Here is an 18,705-nt window from a genome sequence, read left to right on the forward strand (position 1 = left end):
GCAGAAACGCAAGCTTTTGATGAAGCTAACCTCGCCAGTCCCAGCACAGGTAGTTAACACCCAGAGGGCAGCGGGCGCTCCTTTGTCTTATTTTACCCGGCTCACACTTCCGCCCCCGCCCCGCCCGCCCCGCCCGCCCGCCTGTGACGTCACTCGTAAGAGGGCGCTTCTCCGGATCTGGGCGGGAGCGGTTCACCCCTACGGGGAAGTAACTCTGTGATCCTAGAGCTGGCGGAATGCCGGAGTAGACGGAACCGGAAGTTGTTTTTTTCGCCCCCACGCCCAGGGGCCGGATAGGATCTCCGCTGGCTCCGTTTGGTTCCGGCTGCTGTCAAGACTGTGTCGTCGGGCCTGAGGGCTTGGTAGCCCTGGGGTGGGCTCGCCCCAGTACCGGGCTCCGTCTTTTCCCAGCTTTGGGGAAAGCGAAGCGAATTCCTGGGTCTCCTAGCAACCAGGGACGGACTGTGGACTGAAGGAGTCGCGGCGCTGCCGTCTAAATCGCTCAAGCGCCGGCCGGAACCTTTGAGCCCGGCCCAAACGGGAGCCGAAACCCGGCGTCTGGAAGAATAAGCAGGAAATGGCGGACGAGGCGTTGTTTTTGCTTCTCCATAACGAGATGGTGTCTGGAGTGTACAAGTCCGCGGAGCAGGGGGAGGTGGTGAGTGCGGCCACAAGCCCTTAAGGTCCTTTTGCGGTGACCCTGTTTCCTCCGCTCTTTCCTTCAACTCTTGTGTCGCCACCCAGGCCCTTCTGAAGTGTAGACAGACTGGTCCACGTCCAAGCATCCCGAGCCTAGAACCTGCCCGCTGTCTTCAGTCAGTCAGCCTTTTCTCTTTCGCGTCTTCTGCTTGATACTTTAAGCGTTGTCGCTACCATGATTTATGGCAGTGTTAGCTGCACAGCTGATTTTGGCGCCCCTCCTTAGTTCTGTCACTTCCAGCGCCGGGAGCCATCCGCCCGACGGGCTTGCGGGTCTCCCCTCCCCCCACCGCGACCCTCAGTGTTACTACTGCACGCGCCTGAGTATAGAAGGCTCATGCGGTTTGGGCTTAAAGGGAAGATCGTAGGCGTTAGTATAATTAGGAAACCAATCTAATTCAAAAAATAGTTATTTAGTGCCTATGACAGAGGTAGTTTTGTGTTGCTGGGGGTGGGGTAGTAATGAAACAGTGACTCCATTCTCCTGGGAGTTCCTTCTAATACGTGGGAGTTTTCACTCATTCGTTGATTCATTCAGAAAATACGTATTGATTGTGTGTTGTGAGCCTGACACTGTGCTAAATAAGTCGACCCCCCACTTCACCAGTCATTGGGGAATAGGGGTTCGGTGAATAATGTATTGGGTAGTAGTTTGGCACAGAATTACGGAGTTGTAACGAGTATTATAAACGAGATATTCCAAAGTCATGCTCAGGTCAGAAGCTCTTTCTAAATGCTGTTGAGGAAGAGGGGTGGAAAGTGGGGGTAGGGAAAGCATCTTAGGCAAAGGTAAAGGCATAGGGGTATGAAAGAGTGTAATGTATTTAAATATGCTTAAGCATTGCACTGTCACTCGATTGAATGGGCGGAGAGTGAGAAGTGTTGGGAACTGAAGCTGGAAAGAGCCCTGTATGCTGTATGATTAAAGAATTTGACATTCTCAGTGGAGTTTTTTGTTTTGTTTTAGAGAGAGAGAGAGAGAGAGAGAGCTGGAGAGAGAAGGGCAGACGGAGAGAGAGAGAATTTTTTTTTTTTTTTAAGGATTTTATGTGAGAGGCACAGAGAGAGAGAGAGAGAGAGAGAGGCAGAGACACCGGCAGAGGGAGAAGCAGGCTCCACGCAGGGAGCCCGACCTGGGACTCGATCCCGGTTTCCGGGATCACGCCCCAGGCTGAAGGCAGATGCTCAACCGCTGGGCCACCCAGGCGTCCCAGAAAGAGAGAGAATCTAAGCGGGCTCCAGACTCAGCGCAGAGCCCTAGGGGCGGCGCAATCTCACGACCCTGAGATCTTTTTTTTTTTTTTAATTTTTTATTTATTCATGAGAAACACACAGAAAGAGAGAATGGCAGAGACACAGGCAGAGAGAAGCAGGCTCCATCATGCAGGCAGCCAGACGTGGGACTCGATCCCGGGACTCCAGGACCACGTCCTGGGCCGAAGGCAGGCGCTCAACCCCTGAGCCACCCAGGGATCCCCACGACCCTGAGATCTTGACCCGAACTTACTCTTAATCATCTGAGCCACCCAGGCACCCCCGTGGATAATTTTTAAAGAGGAGAATGATGTGGTCCATTTGCATTTTAGAAAGATAATCCAGTATTTAGGTTAGAGAGAGAAGACCCTTGTAGTGAGAAGATTCATTATTTCAGAAGTCGGCAGAAGATGATGAAGAGCTGAATTGTGACAGAAAAGTAGAGAATTTTTTGAAAGTTAGGTGAAAACTCTGGGACCCAGGTATAGTTGTGAGAGTTGAAAATTCTCAGGTGTTTACCTTGAGCAGTTGTGTTGGACAGAGAGGAAAAAGGGGAGAAAAAGATAAAGCATGAATTTATTTTGAACATGTTGAATTTTTGAGGTGTCTGTAGGAATCTGGGAATGGTGTAAACCACAAGAAAGATAGTGTATTAGCCTATGCAGGCTCCTGTAACCAAACATCATAAAGTGGGTAACTTATAAATAATAGAAATTTATTTCTGACAATTGCGAAGGGTGAAGAGTCCAAGATCAAGGCACCAGAAAATTCCATGTCTAATGAGGGCCTACTTCTGGCTCATAGATGGATGTCTTTTGGCTGTGTGTTCACATAGTGGAAGGGGGCTAGCTAGCTCTCTGGGGTCTCTTTTATAGTGGCATTAATCCTTTTTTTTATTTTATTATTTTTTGATCCTTTTTTATTTTTTTTAATTTATTTTTTTTAATTTTTTAATTTATTTATGATAGTCACACACAGATAGAGAGAGAGAGGCAGAGACACAGGCAGAGGGAGAAGCAGGCTCCATGCACCGGGAGCCCGACGTGGGATTCGATCCCGGGTCTCCAGGATCGCGCCCTGGGCCAAAGGCAGGCGCCAAACCGCTGCACCACCCAGGGATCCCAATCCTTTTTTTAAAATAAAGATTTTATTTATTTGAAAGAGTGAGTGAGAGAGAGAACATGAGCAGGGGCAGAGGCAGGCTCTCTGCTGAGCAGGGAGACTGATGTGGGGCTTGATCCCAGAATCCTGGGATCATGACCTGAGCCAAAGGCAGGTGCTTAACCAACTGAGCCACCCAAGTGCCCCCATTAATCTTACTCTTTTTTTTTTTTAAATAAAGATTTTATTTTTTTATGAGAGACAGAGAGAGGCAGAGACATAGGCAGAGGGAGAAGCAGGCTCCATGCAGGAAGCCCAATGCAGGACTTGATCCCAGGACTCCAGAATCATGCCCTGAGCCAAAGGCAGACACTCAACTACTGAGCCACCCAGCAGTCCCCCTTCATTAATCTTTTTCTTAAGGGCTCCATCATCATGACAGAATCACCTACCAAGATCCCTATTTCATAATACTATCACATTGGGGGTTAGGATTTCAAAATAATTTTTGAGTTGGGGGGACACATTCACTATGGCAGAAAGGCATAATGCATTTGGAGATATTAGAAAGATACTAGGAAGAGTATTGGAAGTGAAACAAATATATTCTTATTCAGTTCCATCTGTAATAGAGATTTTTTCCAAGTTCCACACTTTTGACTTCATTATCATCAATAACCAATAGTTTTTAATGTTTAGTATCTATGCTAAGTGATGAGTAGCAGGCATTTGCTCTTTATGCAAAGTTAGCCTGCCTTTTACTCTTTCCCCAGAGAATAATGACCAACACACCTCTTTTACTCTTTTATCATTAAACCCCTGCTCCCCCACTATGATGTGTACAATCAGTTCTCTTTGTTCCCGTCTCTCTACTTTCCCTCTTTCAACTTTTAGCCTGGAAAATCTTTTTTTTTTAATCCTTCTCTTTTCCAGTGGATTAACCAAAATACCTATCATAATCATAACTGACAATACTAAGAGATGTGCTAGTCATATAAGGAAAAGGAAATCTGTAAGTTTTGAATCATTTTATCTAAATATAACTTTTGGGAAGCCTGGCTGGCTCAGTTGGTAGAGTGTGCGACTCTCTTTTTTAAATTTCTTTAAAGATTTATTTAAAGACTGTAAGAGCATGCATAAGAGTGGGGGTAGGAGGGATGCAAAGGGAGAAGGAGAGAGACACTCAAGCAGATTCCATGCTGAGCGTGATCCCACAACCCTAAGATCATGACATGAGCTGAAACCAAGAGTCAGACACTTACTTAACTCACTGCACCGCCCAAGCGCCCCGACTGAGCATGCCACTCTTGATCTTGGGTTTAAGTTTGAGCTCCACACTGGGTGGAGTTTAAAAATAAATCTTTAAAACTATTTAAATAAACTAAAAATATAGTTTTTCCTATTGTACTTTGTTTACAATGGGGAATTGAAAGTGTATATAAGCAAAAAGGATTTTAAAAGGTTAATATGGGGGCACCTGGGTAGCTCAGTTGGTTAAGCATCTGCCTTTGGCTCAGGTCATGATCCCAGGGTCCTGGGATCAAGCCCCACATCTGGCTCCCTGATCAGCGGGGAAGGCTCCCCTGCCTGCTTCTCCCTCTCTTCCCCCTGCTTGTGCACTTACTTTCTCTCTCTCTCTCTCTCTGTCAAATAAATAAATAAAATCTTTAAAAAAATTAATATGGGGGATCCCTAGGTGGCGCAGCAGTTTAGCGCCTGCCTTTGGCCCAGGGCGCAATCCTGGAGACCCGGGATCGAATCCCACGTCGGGCTTCCAGTGCTTGGATCCTGCTTCTCCCTCTGCCTGTGTCTCTGCCTCTCTCTCTCTCTCTGTGTGACTATCATAAATAAATAAAAATTAAAAAAATAAAATAAAAATGAGTCCGAAGATTCTAGAAAGATGGCCCCAGTTAAAATATAGATTTTTAAAAAAAAAATAATATGGGAGTGTTGATTAGAATCCATTTTGGAATCTAGGTGTACAAGAGTTCATTGTATTAATGTCTCAACTTAGGTGTACTTCAGGTTTTTTGTAATAAAAAGATGTAAAAGAAAGACATAATCCTGACATTAAGCAATGGTTTTTATTTTATTTTTTTATTTTATTTTTTTAAAGATTTTATTTATCTATTAATGAGAGGCACAGAGAGAGAGCAAGAGTAGCAGACGGAGAGGGCTGGCTCCATGCAGGGAGCCCAATGTGGGACTCAATCCTGCCACCCTGGGATCACGCCCTGAGCTGAAGGCAGAAGCCCAATCGCTGAGCCACCCAGGTGTCCTTAAAGTCATTAGTTTTAAAGTGAAGTAAAGAACCAGTATTCTCACTCTCCAAATCAATGATTTTTAAACTATGCTTGGAGAGGAATTAAATCTTTAAAAACTGAATAACTGGGCATTTACCAATTTATGGAGAATAGATTCCTTAAAAAGGTGAAAAGATAAAATATTCTCAAGTTTAATTTTTCTAAAAAAATGGTAGCCACTAGTGAGTATTCACAGATAGCAAAGTGAATGAACAAGTAGCAACATTGGGCTCGTGTGATCAATAGTTAGGATATCAGAATGTTTATATATAATCATATTTCCTGCTGGTCAACATACTCCTGGGTGATTGTACAAAGACCGGATTGTTCCACAAAGACTGACAGGTTACTTATTCCACCTGAGCATTTTTTTTCCCCACCTAAGTATGTTTTGAAGTGAGCTGGAGAATAACAGAAAAATGAATGATTGTGATAAGTACAATAATAGACTTATGTGCAGAGTGTTATGACAGCATAGGGCCCAAAGGAGTGTCAAGGAAGGCTTCTGGGGGGATATGATACTTTTTGCTGAATTTAAAGGATGTATGGCCTCTGGGGCGCCTGGATGGCACCATTGGTTGGGTATCCTACTGTTAGTTTCAGCTCAGGTCAGGATCTCAGGGTCCTGAGATAGAGTCCCGCGTCAGGCTCCCAGCTTAGTGGGGAGTCAGCTTGAGATTCTTTCTGTTCCTCTCCCTTTCCCTGCTGCTCTCTTTCTCAAATAAATCTTTTTAAAAATGTATAAAGTGGCACCTGGGTGGGTCAGGTCATGATCCTGGGATCAAGCCCTGTATCAGACTTCCTGCTCAGTGGGGAGTCTGCTTCTCCCTCTGTCCCTCCCTCTGCTTGTTCATTCTCTCTCTCTCTCTCAAATAAATAAATAAATAAAATCTTTTTTTTTTTTAAAGGGGATATATGGTCTATGGAACAGCATGTGCTAAGGCATAGAAGAAAGCATGGAACTCTAGAGTTTTTGCAGAAATTTCAGAGTGTTAGAAGGAGAGATGTTTGTGGATATGTGGCCATTAGTGATTCTGGTTAACTAGCCAGGATCATTTAAGGAAAGGCACATGCCATACTAAGGGGTTTGAACTTTATTTTGAAGAAAGGGGAGAGGGTGCTGAAAGGTTCAGGAGAGAAATAACATGATTTGGTTTTTAGAAAGTCTCTACTAGAAATACAGAAGATAGAAATCAAGGGAAGAAGAAACTAGAGACAAGGAGATCATTTGGAAGGCTCTAACTGAAAACCAGGAGAGAAATGAGAAGGGATGAAGAGAGAAGACAGATTTTGAAAGCATATAGATGGTAGGCTCCACAGGACTGCAATGTGTGTGGAAAGTTGGGAAGAAAGGGGGAAAGAAAATGGAAGTTTTCTGGTTGGGATTGCCATTAAAGTTAGGGAATTTTAGAGGCCTCACACGCAAAGGAAATTAAGATATATCATTTTTTTAAAAAGATTTCATTAATTAATTTATTTATTTGAGAGAGAGATTGTAGAAGTGGTGGGGGGAGGGTAGAGGGAGAGAATCTCAAGTAGACTCCCTGCTAAGCAGTGAGCCCAATGCAGGGATTGATCCCACAACCCTAAGACCACAATCTGAGCTGAAACTAAGAGTTGGTCACTTAATTGACTAAGCCATTCAGGTCCTCATCTAACTTTTTTAAAAAGATTTTAGTATTTTAAAAATTTTATTCATGAGAGACACAGGGAGACAGAGGGAGAAGCGGGCTCCCTGTGGGGAACCTGATGTGGAACTCGATCCCAGGACCCCAGGATCACGATCTGAGCCAAAGGCAGATGCTCAACCACTGAGCCACCCAGGTGCCTCTAAAAGATTCTATTGTTAAGTAATCTCTATACCCAGTGTGGGGCTTGGATTTACAACCCTGAGATTGAGTTGCATGCTCTACTGACTGAGCCAGCCAGGTACCCCGAATATCATTTTGAATATGCTTAATTTGAGGGGGCAATGGGACCTCTTTATAGCTATGTCCAATAAAGTTTCTACTATAAAAGCACAGATTTAGTAGTCACAACCTCATTAGAATACATGGTTCCTTAGAAGAAAGTTCAGCAAATAATGAGGCCTATGGTATATTTAGTGGAGACTAACAAACTTTAGAATATATAAATATCCCTGCTATCTTGGAGCTGTATTCTAGCAGAGGGTCAGGATGGAGGGACATGGATCATGTGAAATTAGTAAAATGTATATAGTATGCTAAATGGTGAAAGAAGTTCTTTGGAGACTAATTAAGCAGGGAAATGGGATGGGGCATCAGAATGACTGTTAGGGGGCTTTTTTTTTTTTTTAACTTTATTTTTAAGTAATCTCTATACTCAACTTGGGGCTTTAGCCTAGAACCCAGAGATTGAGTTGCATGCTCTACCCACTGAGCCAGCCAGACCTCCTACTTTTAGAGAGCTTCTAAAACATAGATTACTGACCCACACCTACAGTTCTGAGTCAGTAAATTTGGTTTCAGAATTGGTGATGCTAATGTTACTGGTCTTGGAGCACACTTTGAAAATGACCAGAATAGAGAATTTCTGAAGGGGAATAATGTTGCAGTTTTAAAGAAGATAGTTAAAATGAGACCCACTGATATGGGTGGATGGGGTGATGGGTGAAATAGATTAAGGTGATTAAGAATATACTTACTATGATGAGCACTGAATAATCTATAGAATTGTTGAATGATTTTATTGTACACCTGAACAAAAGAAAAAAAAGATGGGCTTCACTGAGATAGTGACATGTGAGTGAAGACTTGAAGTGAGGGAGTTGGTCATGTGGATATCTGGAGGAAGAGCTGCCTGTACAGGAGCCCTGAGATTGGAGCATGCCTGGCATGTTTAACGACAGCAAGACCAGTGTTGCTAGAGCCGATGTGAGTGAAGAACAGTAGGAGATTGAGGCCTGAGAAGAACTCTGAATTTTATATAGCTTTGTAGGTGATCCAGAGGATTTTGAGAGTCTTCATCATATGGGTAGTATTTAAAGTCTAAAGACTGGATGAGATTGTCAAAGAAAGAGCAAACCAACTGCATAATTCCTGGCATAGGAAGATAGGGTCATCAACTAAGACACAGAACTGGAAAGCTTACATGACTCTGAAGCAAGCAACAACAGAGTTTAATAACCTCCCAAGGGGAATGACTGATGGAAAGGTGAAACTTTGACTACGTTTTTTATAACTGAGAAGAGAAGTGCTTTATGAAATGATTAGTACTAAGAAAACTCAAATATAACTTGTAATTCACTATTTCTTAGAATGTTTTAGTGAGGGTGCCTGGGTGGCTCAGTCTGTTAAGTTTATGCCTTCGGGTCACATCATTATCCCAGGATTCTAGGCAGGGGAGTCCGCTTCTACCTCTCCCTCTGCCCCTCCCTCCGCTCCTGCTCTCTCTCTCTCTCAAATAAGTAAAATTTAAAAAAAATAAAAAAGAATATTTTAGTGAAAAAAGTGCAACCACTTACATTAATATTTTTAGTCAGCATCTTAAAACAATTTTTAAATATTTTCTGGCATTCTAAAAATATTCAAAACTATTATTTTTTAAAATAGGAAAATGGACGCTGTATTACTAAGCTGGAAAACATGGGGTTTCGAGTGGGACAAGGATTGATAGAAAGGTGAGCAGTATGGATTTGAAAATTTTCTTCCAGGTAGGTTATAAACAAAGGTGATCCATTTCAAAAGATTATATAAAATTTGAAATAACTTTAATTTTAATTCCTAAATTTTATTTATTCTCTATTCTTTAATTCACATTAAAATTTCTTTTTAGGTCTGTTGCTATTTTAACTCAGTTACCTAACTTTCATGTTTTAATATTTGAAGAAAATGTATATGTATATTTTGTATTTTAGACTTTTTTCCTAAAAACTTTGGTGTACTGAGACAACATCTAAAATTTAGTTACATTTTCTATTTGAGGTCTAGTAGGTTCTTTAACCTAAATGGATTTTTGTTTAAATGCAAGGGATGGAAATGCTTTAGAGTCTAGATTTATGCATGTAGTAATCTTCTAATTTATAGACGAATTCATAAAGTATTCATTTCTCATTATTTGAATAGCTGAATCTGGTTATGTTTTATATAACAATACCATGATTATGCTCAGCCTTTTTTTTTTTTTTGACATGCTAGAATGAATTGTATGGTACCTAAAATTGCAGCTTATTGTTAGACTAATTTTAGCACCATAATTACATAACAATGTGAATTGAAATGGGATCTTTTTGCTTTGTTCTTATTACTTTATGACTATCCGTTAATGTTCTGTGCTGTAATGGCATTTCAAAATTAGTGAATAATGTGACCCTCCTGCTTTCTTTGGAGGAAGAATACTGATTACTTTTAGTTGGTCTTTGTAGGTTTACAAAAGATACTGCAAGGTTCAAGGATGAGTTAGATATCATGAAGTTCATTTGCAAAGATTTTTGGACTACAGTATTCAAGAAACAAATCGACAATCTAAGGACAAATCATCAGGTACTTAAATTAAGGCTTATTTTTTAGGTCCTTTAACTTAATATAAATGTTCTATTTTAGTCATTTATTATATTAAACTAAAAATTTTTAGTCACCTTTGAAATGTTTCTTTTATGTGTTAATACATCATTACTTTTTTTCTGTAATAGGATATAGTGAATAAGAACTAAGAGACATTTATCAGTAATGATAGCTGTTTCTTTCTCCCAATTAAATAACTATCTTAAGTTTTAAAAAGTTGGGTAGCCTGGGTGGCTCAGTGGTTTAGCGCTGCCATCAGCCCAGGGCATGATCCTGGAGATCTGGGATTGAGTCCCATGTCAGGCTCCCTGCATGGAGCCTGCTTATCTCTCTGCCTGTGTCTCTGCCTCTCTCTGTCTCTCTCTGGGTGTGTCTCATGAATAAATAAATAAAATCTTAAAAAAAAAAAGTAGCAAATGTAGAATGATAAACATCTAGGGTTTGGTTCCTTAGTTATTAATGGTTCTTTTTGCAGAAACACAAATATGTCACATTTGTTTTTAGAGTAATTTCTAAAGTTTATAAAGTATATTTAACTTTTAAGCAACTTTTGCATTATTTAGTTGCTGTCATTTTTCTCTTCTTAAAATAATTTGTTGGTACAAGATTTAATAGATTACATGGAAAATTGTGCATTTAAATAAATTTAATTTGTTTTATAAAACTCAAGGAAATATTTAGAATGGATTTGGCATTTTGATTAAGTATTAGAAAATGAAAAAGATGTATTAGTAGCTACCAGTAGTTTCATCTTTTAACAAAACAATATCAGTCTTTGTAAGTATTGAAATGCTAATGAGAAGTGACTGATTATTAGCTTTGTAGATATGAGCTAATAATATATAACTGCTAATTCAACCTGGACGTGTATTTCTGATTCCTTTGCCACTAGTCTGGGTTCTCTAAGGGTAGGAACTATCTTAGGCATCTTTATATCTTTAGTATCTTGAAGCATTCAATAAATATTAGTGTTATAAAGTTCTGAACAACTTTTCAGCTTGAAAACTGTAAAATTCCTTCATTTAAAAAAATTTGACCATCAGAGAGATTTAATAACTTAAAAAAAACTCTTGAATTGTTTTGAAGGGAAGAGATCATTTTTAAAGACTACAGACTACACTGACTTTGGATATGTTTTCTATTTTTCAAATAGGGCATCTATGTACTTCAGGACAACAAATTTCGTCTGCTTACTCAGATGTCTGCAGGAAAACAGTATTTAGAACATGCATCTAAGGTATTTAATGGAATAGAAGATTGGAGTTTTCTTAGGGAAAGTACAATGCCAACAACAACAGACTTTTGAATTTGGAATAGGTTTTAAAGTTGTTCTCTTGGGATCCCTGGGTGGCGCAGCGGTTTAGCGCCTGCCTTTGGCCCAGGGCGCGATCCTGGAGACCCCGGATCGAATCCCACGTCGGGCTCCCGGTGCATGGAGCCTGCTTCTCCCTCTGCCTGTGTCTCTGCCTCTCTCTCTCTCTCTCTCTGTGACTATCATAAATAAATAAAAATTAAAAAAAAAAGAAACCAAATCTTTAAAAAAAAAAAAAATAAAAATAAAAAAATAAAGTTGTTCTCTTTTGTTTAAGTACTTTTTTATGAAATAGGAGAAGGGTGTTCATGTGTTCATCATATTAAAATAAACTGTATTAACCTATAGCTGAGTAGGTTTATGATATTATAACCAAATGCCACTGAAATGTAAATTAATGTTAGATTCTTGAATATACAGCATAGATATATCAGAAAAGATAGTCAAGCTTACAAAACTGGCGTTGTGTGAAAATATTCACCTCACAGTATATTACAATCTCCTTTAGTTAATTAAAAAACAATTTTTTAATATTGTCAACATTTTTTTTCTAATACATGTTTTGTGTTAAGTATAACACATGTTTTGTACTTCTGGATTTTGTGTGGTTTTTGTTTTTATTGTCAGGTAGGAATCCATAAGTAGATCAGATGTATTAAAGAAAGCTGAGGTTTTAATGTAAGGGTTTCTTTGAGGTGATTAAAATATCTGGGTCAGTATAACCTATTATCTGTAAAAATTTATCCATACCTAAATTATCTAACAAAAGCATTATAAGTCTAGTGGGAAGAGCATGGGCTTCAAACCAAATAAATCTATATTTTAAACTACACAATTTACAGGTTTGTTTGACATTGGATAAGTTACATAATCCCCTCTAGACCTTAATAAGATTGGTTATCATAGCGCCTATATTATAAGTAATCTCTAAAGTCTCTTCCAGGTCAAAATTTTATGACTCCAGATCTACTTACTGATCAGTACTCATTTATGTAAATTAATTATAAACTGATAATTTGTTATTCATAGATTTATCATATTGAATATCATCTAATACAAAAATGTACATAATCAAAAATTCCTTGGATTACTTAATTTTTGATTCCTGTTCTTGGCTGGCTTTCTCTGCTGTAGCTTAGTCCCATTCCCTTTCCTTGTTTCCATTTGATAGGGTTTCTCAACACTTGCACTGTTGATATTCTGAACTGGATGATTCTTTGTTGTAGCAGATTGGCTATAAATCTGAAGAAATCATTATTCTTGATTGTAGAAAACAGAAACCAACTCTGTTTAGGGGAATAAACTTACAGAATTGATGGGAAGGCTCAGAAAGCAGGCAAGAACTGTAGAAGTAGACCCTTAGGGAGGGAGGGTTAGAATTCTTTGCATAGCACTGATGACAGCCACCTTTGCTGCCTCTACAACTAATTCTAATATGTTTCTAGTTTGTTTTTTCAATCTTTCTAGATTCAGAGTCCAGGGCTGGAGCACCTTAAGTCATGTGTCCATGTTTTAGTTGTCAATAAGCTGGGAAATTGTTTTAACAATCAGAATTTTCAGTAATTTGAGAAATTCTTCCATAGTCCTTTTTTAAACAGCAATGACTTATTAATACCAAGGTTTAACTAAATGTCATATTTTTCAATAGCATTGCTATCTTAGTAGATCCTTAATATTCTTTATATTTTTTGTTCCTTTCAGTATTTAGCATTTACATGTGGCTTAATCAGAGGTGGCTTATCAAACTTGGGAATAAAAAGTATTGTCACAGCTGAAGTATCTTCAATGCCTGCTTGTAAGTTGAATTCACATTTCTTAAAAATGTTTTTAACGGGGGATCCCTGGGTGGCTCAGCAGTTTAGTGCCTGCCTTAAGCCCAGGGTGTGATCCTAGAGTCCCGGGACCGAGTCCCACATCAGGCTCCTTGCATGGAGCCTGCTTCTCCCTCTGTCTGTGCCTCTGCCTCTCTTTCTCTCTGTGTCTCTCATGAATAAATGGGTAAAATCTTAAAAAAATGTTTTTAGTGATTATTTTTCAAGTCTGGTGTTTGTTTTTATTAACATAGAGAAAATTTAGAAAGCTAAAGCCATTTTGTTTTACTTTTATCAATTTTAACATTTAATATAATATGTAGTATGCTTATATTCAGACTTTTAAATTCATAATGGACAATGATTTAAGAAAGTGTGCTAACATAATCCAAATGTATAAGACAATTTAGTGATTCTTTTATGTAGGTATTTAGTTTTAAAGATTTATTTCTAAGAGGTGGGGGAAGGGCAGAGAGAGAGAGAGTCCCAAGTTGACTCTGTGCTCAGTGGTGCTCAGTGCAGAGCCCAAAACAGGGCTCATCCCACAACCCTGAGATCACAACCTGAACCAAAACCAAGACTCAGATACTCAACTGACTGCCCCACCCAGGCACCCTGGTGATTCTTAACTTTTAAAGGAAATATTTCTGCATTACTCTTTAAGATAGCAAATTTTCCTATAGCATTGAAAATGTCTTTTTAAAAACAATTTTCTAGAATAAAGCTAGATAAAACCAACTAATCTTTTATCGCTAAACTCCTTTCCAAAGATCTTTTTACCAAAGCTACCAACCAAAAATAAAATTGACTTGAGCATCGCTATATTACCTTTCTATTTACACTGATAGTCAGCGGTGAACTACACAGGTAGGAATCACAAAGAGAAGCAAAGACACCTATTCACAAAATAGATAATCCTCTCATAAAAATGAAATGGACTTTGTTGAGCATTGTGAAAAGTGTGAAAAGTTGTTTGACATAGCAAGTTTCTTCATTGAAATCACTTTCTAATAGGACAGAAAAATTGATGTTTAGGCTTGTTTTCCTTGCACCTAAAATCAAGGAATGATTTTCATTTTTCTTTTTTTAGGTAAATTTCAGGTGATGATCCAGAAGCTATAAAACATACTGAAATGCAAGGCAAAGCTTCAGTGTAAAGAGATAAATTATTCATGTATAAAGTATATCAAGTAGCAATGATTTAATTACAATATTGGACATTTGTATTGATATAAGCTATTTGCTAACTTATGTAATGAAAGATGCACTCTTAAGCAGAAGTAAGGTTGTATTTTATTAATTTAACACAAACCTTCTTAAAGCAGATAGACATTCTAAATAACAGATTTTACTGAAACTATTCAGAATGAAAAACCTGATTTCAAATATCTAAACCCTAAGATGTAGGACCCTTATTTTAAACATTCTTATTTGCTTATAGTGGTGTGTATGTAACCACAGACAGAGAAGCAAAACTCAGGGTTTGATAAATTAGCATTAAGAAAAGTATGCATCAGTCAGAATCATTTTTGTATGATTCATTTGTAAGAATGAACAAATTTTGGTTTTGCTTTATGAATTTTAGTTATTTAAGAAAAGCAAACAATACACTAAAACAATTTTTATTTTATTATAATTTATTTCTATTAAGAATTTTTATGCGTATAAGGATTTTATTATATACATTGTATATTATGTGTGTGTGATATATACATCCTATCTGCCTAAATTGCTTAAAAAGTTCATTTTACTTTAACAGAACTTAGTCTTTAATTTTATTAGAATTCAGTCCTTGAGAGCTCCATCAATGTAATAAAAGTGGAATATAGATTAATTTAAATGTGAATTCAGTGACTCCAAGGCCAAAGAATATTAGGTATTTGAGGAAGGAATTTTATACTTCTGTTACAGTCTTGACTTTCAGCTTCTTTCCCCATGTGTAGAAGGGCTGGTTGAAGGTTCCTTATCTTTATTCCCTAATTACTATTTCCCAAGAGCAGAGGGGTGGGTAATTGGATTAGGCACACCAACTTTCATTAGACCATATCTTCTCAGTGGGTTGGGGTCAGTGCTCATATAGTACATTTGTCATCTCCTCTTCCATCTGATGATAACTGAGAGAGAACAAGCGTAAAGATGAAAGCCATCATACTGAGGATAGCAGGGTGCACAGATAGAAAGCACCTTAATTGTGATTCCGAATTAACCAATCCTGAAACTGCTTTTCCTTTGGACTTTTTGTTACATGAGATAATAAATTCCTTAACTTGTTCAATCTACTTTTGGTTCTGTATTTTGTTACTTATAGCCAAAAAGAAGTCTCTTGTAGTTGAGACAAGGGGAGAGTTAGGTTATATAAGAAATAATATGGGAGAATTTAACTTTTTTTCTCAGGAGGAGGAAGAGGAGGGAAGAGAAGAACTTAAAGGTTTGCATGTGAAATGATAAAACTATAGAGTACTAAAGAAGATAGAGAAGTTTTATGATCTTATGATAGTATGACAATGTACATATAGTTAACAATACTGTATACAAATTTAAGTAAGTAGATTTCATGTTACGTGTTTTTTTTTTGCCATATACACACAAAACTTGACAAAAAATTTTAAAACCATTTGCATGGTAGAGAATACTATGAAAATGTTAAAATAGGGAAAAATATTTGTAGTGCATACCATATTCTCCATAAGTGAATATCTGCACTTTAAAAGAGCACTTATCAATTTGAAGCACACATATCCTTTAATTCAGCAACTCCATTTCTGTAAATTTAACCTAAGAAAATAAATGAGGGTGAAGGTGGTCAAAGGGTACAACCTTCTTATAAGATGAGTAAGTTCCAGGCATGTAATGTACAACATAGTGACTTTTAGTTGACAGTATTGTATATTTGAAAGTTGCTAAGAGAGTGGATCTTAAAAGTTCTCAGCACACAAAATATAACTGAGGTGACGGATGCATTCACTGCTGTAATCATTTTAACAATAGAAATGTGTATCAGTTCATCATGGTGTACACCTTAGAAAACTGTGTTATATATCAAGTATATCTCAAACTGGGAAAAATGAGTATACAAACTTGTATGTATAAGGATTTTCACTAGTTAAGTGTTCATTGATAGCGCTTGATTAAATTGTACTGGCATAAGGAAATACTGTACAGCTGGTGAAAAGGATATAATCTACATGTTTTTCCATGTTTTTATGTACATGGAATGATATTAATTGGTGTTAAGAGAAAAAATTTGTTATAGGATACTTACTGCACATACAGTGTATAAATATACATGATTGTGAATCTCAAGACTGAAAAGTTGCAAGTAAGTTGTACAGTAGTAGATGGAAATTTTTTACTTTAAGCTTTATATCATTTGGGTTTTTAAGTAATCATCCCCACAATAAGGATATTTCTATTTCTATTTGAGGTGAGAAATCATGATAAACCAGTGATTTTTAAGCTTTTTTTTTTGAGTCCTAGGGTTCACAGGGTGACCTTGACTGAGAGTTGGGTGGGGGCAGGGCAGAGGCCTAAAGCTAGCAGAAGTCAGGAGGGTCACCTAGCAGAGGCCTTGGGTTAGGAAGAAAGGCATTATAGAGAGTGCCATCTGGAGAGAGGATTTAGTGTACATCAAGATGCGCAGTGCCACAGAGAAGAGATTGTTTAATATGTGAAAGACAAGCCAGTGATGCAGATCATCAAGTATTTAAGCCACTTGTGCTGAGGAACCGTGTGAGCCATTGTTTTCTCGTCCAAAAGGGGAAATCTGTGGGTCATCAGCTATAGATCTCCTAGCAGAAGGAATGCTTCTCCCCTGTCACACAAAGTTGTATCGAGCCTCACCGAACTACCCCCTTTGGCTAATAACCCCTTCTTTGAAGCAGGAGTTCTTGGGAGGAATGTTGGAGAAAATGCTCAGGACTCATACCTGGGATGCAACAGGACAGTGATGAAGGCTCATTTCCTCATGGTATAGGGTTTGTGTGTTTGTTTTAATCTTTTGGGGGCCATGGACTACTATTGGCAGTGTATTGATGTTATGAACTCCGCACAATACACCCGGGCTGTCTGGATTTTATTTATTTATTCATGAGACAGGTGGAGACACAGGCAGAGGGAGAAGCAGGCTCCCTGCAAGGAGCCTCATGCAGGACTTGATCCTAGAACTCCAGGATCACGACCTGAGCCAAATTCAGATGCTCAACCACTGGGCCACCCAGGTGCCCCTGTTGCCTATATTTATAACTGAAGGAAATGCTAAGTAACAGAAGATAGTAAAAATAGAGATGTAATTTTTTTTCCCAAACAAGTTCATGGACTCCAGGTTAAAAACCTATTAAAAGGGATAAAATTATAAAATTGATGTAAATATTGAGATAATCTATAAACACAGTGCCTGTTGTGTGTATATATGGAAATAAAGAAGAAAAATACCACACAGGATATTCTGGCTTATAAGCCTTTTGCAATTGGAAGGTAGTTTAGAGTTCGGTATCCTTTTGCATTATTTCATTAATTATAGTCATAAAGGGCCCTTACTGAATAGCACACCTGTTTTATTTATTTATTTATTTATTTATTTATTTATTTATTTATTATTTCAAAAGATTTTATTTATTCATGAGACAGAGAGAGAGGCAGGCTCCCGGCCAGGAGCCCCTTGTGGGACTCTATCCCAGGACCCCAGGATCACGACCTGCACCACAGGCACTCAACCCAGGTGCCCTGCATACCTGTTTTAAAAGCATATATATGTTTCAGAAGTAGAGAACTACAATATAGGGGTGCCTGAGTAGCTCAGTCGGTTAGGCGTCCGACTTGATTTCAGTTCAGGTCGTGATTTCAGAGTTGTGAGAGTGAGCCCTGCATCAGGCTCCATGCTGGGTGTGGAACCTGCTTAAGATTCTCTCTCTTCTTCTGCCCCTGACCGCCCCCCCCAAAAAAAATAACCCCAAAAAACCTATATGAATGACAAACTATGAGAAGATTCAGTCTGGTGAGTGCTTGCTTTCTGGTTTAGTTTTTTTTTTTTTTTTTTTTTTTAATTTTTATTTATTTATGATAGTCACACAGAGAGAGAGAGAGGCAGAGACACAGGCAGAGGGAGAAGCAGGCTCCATGCACCGGAAGCCCGACGTGGGATTCGATCCCGGATCTCCAGGATCGCGCCCTGGGCCAAAGGCAGGCGCTAAACCGCTGCGCCACCCAGGGATCCCTCTGGTTTAGTTTTTGATTGTGTCCTCACTTGGCAGAAGGGGACTAGCTAACTGGGGTCTCCTTTATAAGGGCACTAATTCATGAGGACCGAGCTCTTATTATCTAATAATCATTTCCCAAAGACACTGCCTCCTAATACTATCACCTTGGGGGTTATGACTTGAATATATGCATTTTGTGGGGACATAAATAGTCCACAGCAGGACCCAACATGCAATGATGAAAGGAAACAAAATCCTAGATCCAAGGTTACCTGGTGAATTGTTTCAAAGTCCCACAAGAATATGGCTGTAGAATGGGAGTTCACTCAGGCCCTCAAACTAATTGCAGAAACTGGGACTGGCACAATTTTGGGGGTCATCAGAGTTAAAGAAACCGAGGAGAATCTATAAAAGCTTTTCTAATCAGAGGGAAGAGGAGAGTGAGCATGCTCAGGCATACCTGCGTTGGGTGGGGGGTGGCTTGAGGGAGAGGGGGACAGAGAGAGA

The 18,705-nt window shown here is 38.8% G+C and overlaps 1 protein-coding gene across 1 annotated transcript; it reads left to right on the plus strand.

The window, feature by feature from the left end:
• The first annotated feature begins 288 nt into the window (after window positions 1-288).
• TRAPPC6B (trafficking protein particle complex subunit 6B) lies at window positions 289-15,282 on the plus strand. The gene is made up of 6 exons (XM_055309107.1): window positions 289-658; window positions 8,930-8,997; window positions 9,742-9,859; window positions 11,034-11,117; window positions 12,894-12,987; window positions 14,094-15,282. Exons 1-6 carry the CDS (start codon window positions 578-580, stop codon window positions 14,123-14,125), a joined length of 477 nt encoding a protein of 158 aa, XP_055165082.1. The 5' UTR covers window positions 289-577; the 3' UTR covers window positions 14,126-15,282.
• Window positions 15,283-18,705: the final 3,423 nt, after the last annotated feature.

Source organism: Nyctereutes procyonoides, unplaced genomic scaffold (genome assembly GCF_905146905.1).
Source record: "Nyctereutes procyonoides isolate TBG_1078 unplaced genomic scaffold, NYPRO_anot_genome, whole genome shotgun sequence".
Classification (NCBI taxonomy): domain Eukaryota; kingdom Metazoa; phylum Chordata; class Mammalia; order Carnivora; family Canidae; genus Nyctereutes; species Nyctereutes procyonoides.

Excerpts from the sequence above, each read along its gene's own strand:
- TRAPPC6B (XM_055309107.1), top strand. The coding sequence starts at position 578 with ATGGCGGACGAGGCGTTGTTTTTGCTTCTCCATAACGAGATGGTGTCT. Across the intron at positions 8,998-9,741 it reads GGACAAGGATTGATAGAAAG|GTTTACAAAAGATACTGCAA; the intron begins GTGAGCAGTATG and ends TGGTCTTTGTAG. Across the intron at positions 12,988-14,093 it reads AGTATCTTCAATGCCTGCTT|GTAAATTTCAGGTGATGATC; the intron begins GTAAGTTGAATT and ends TTCTTTTTTTAG.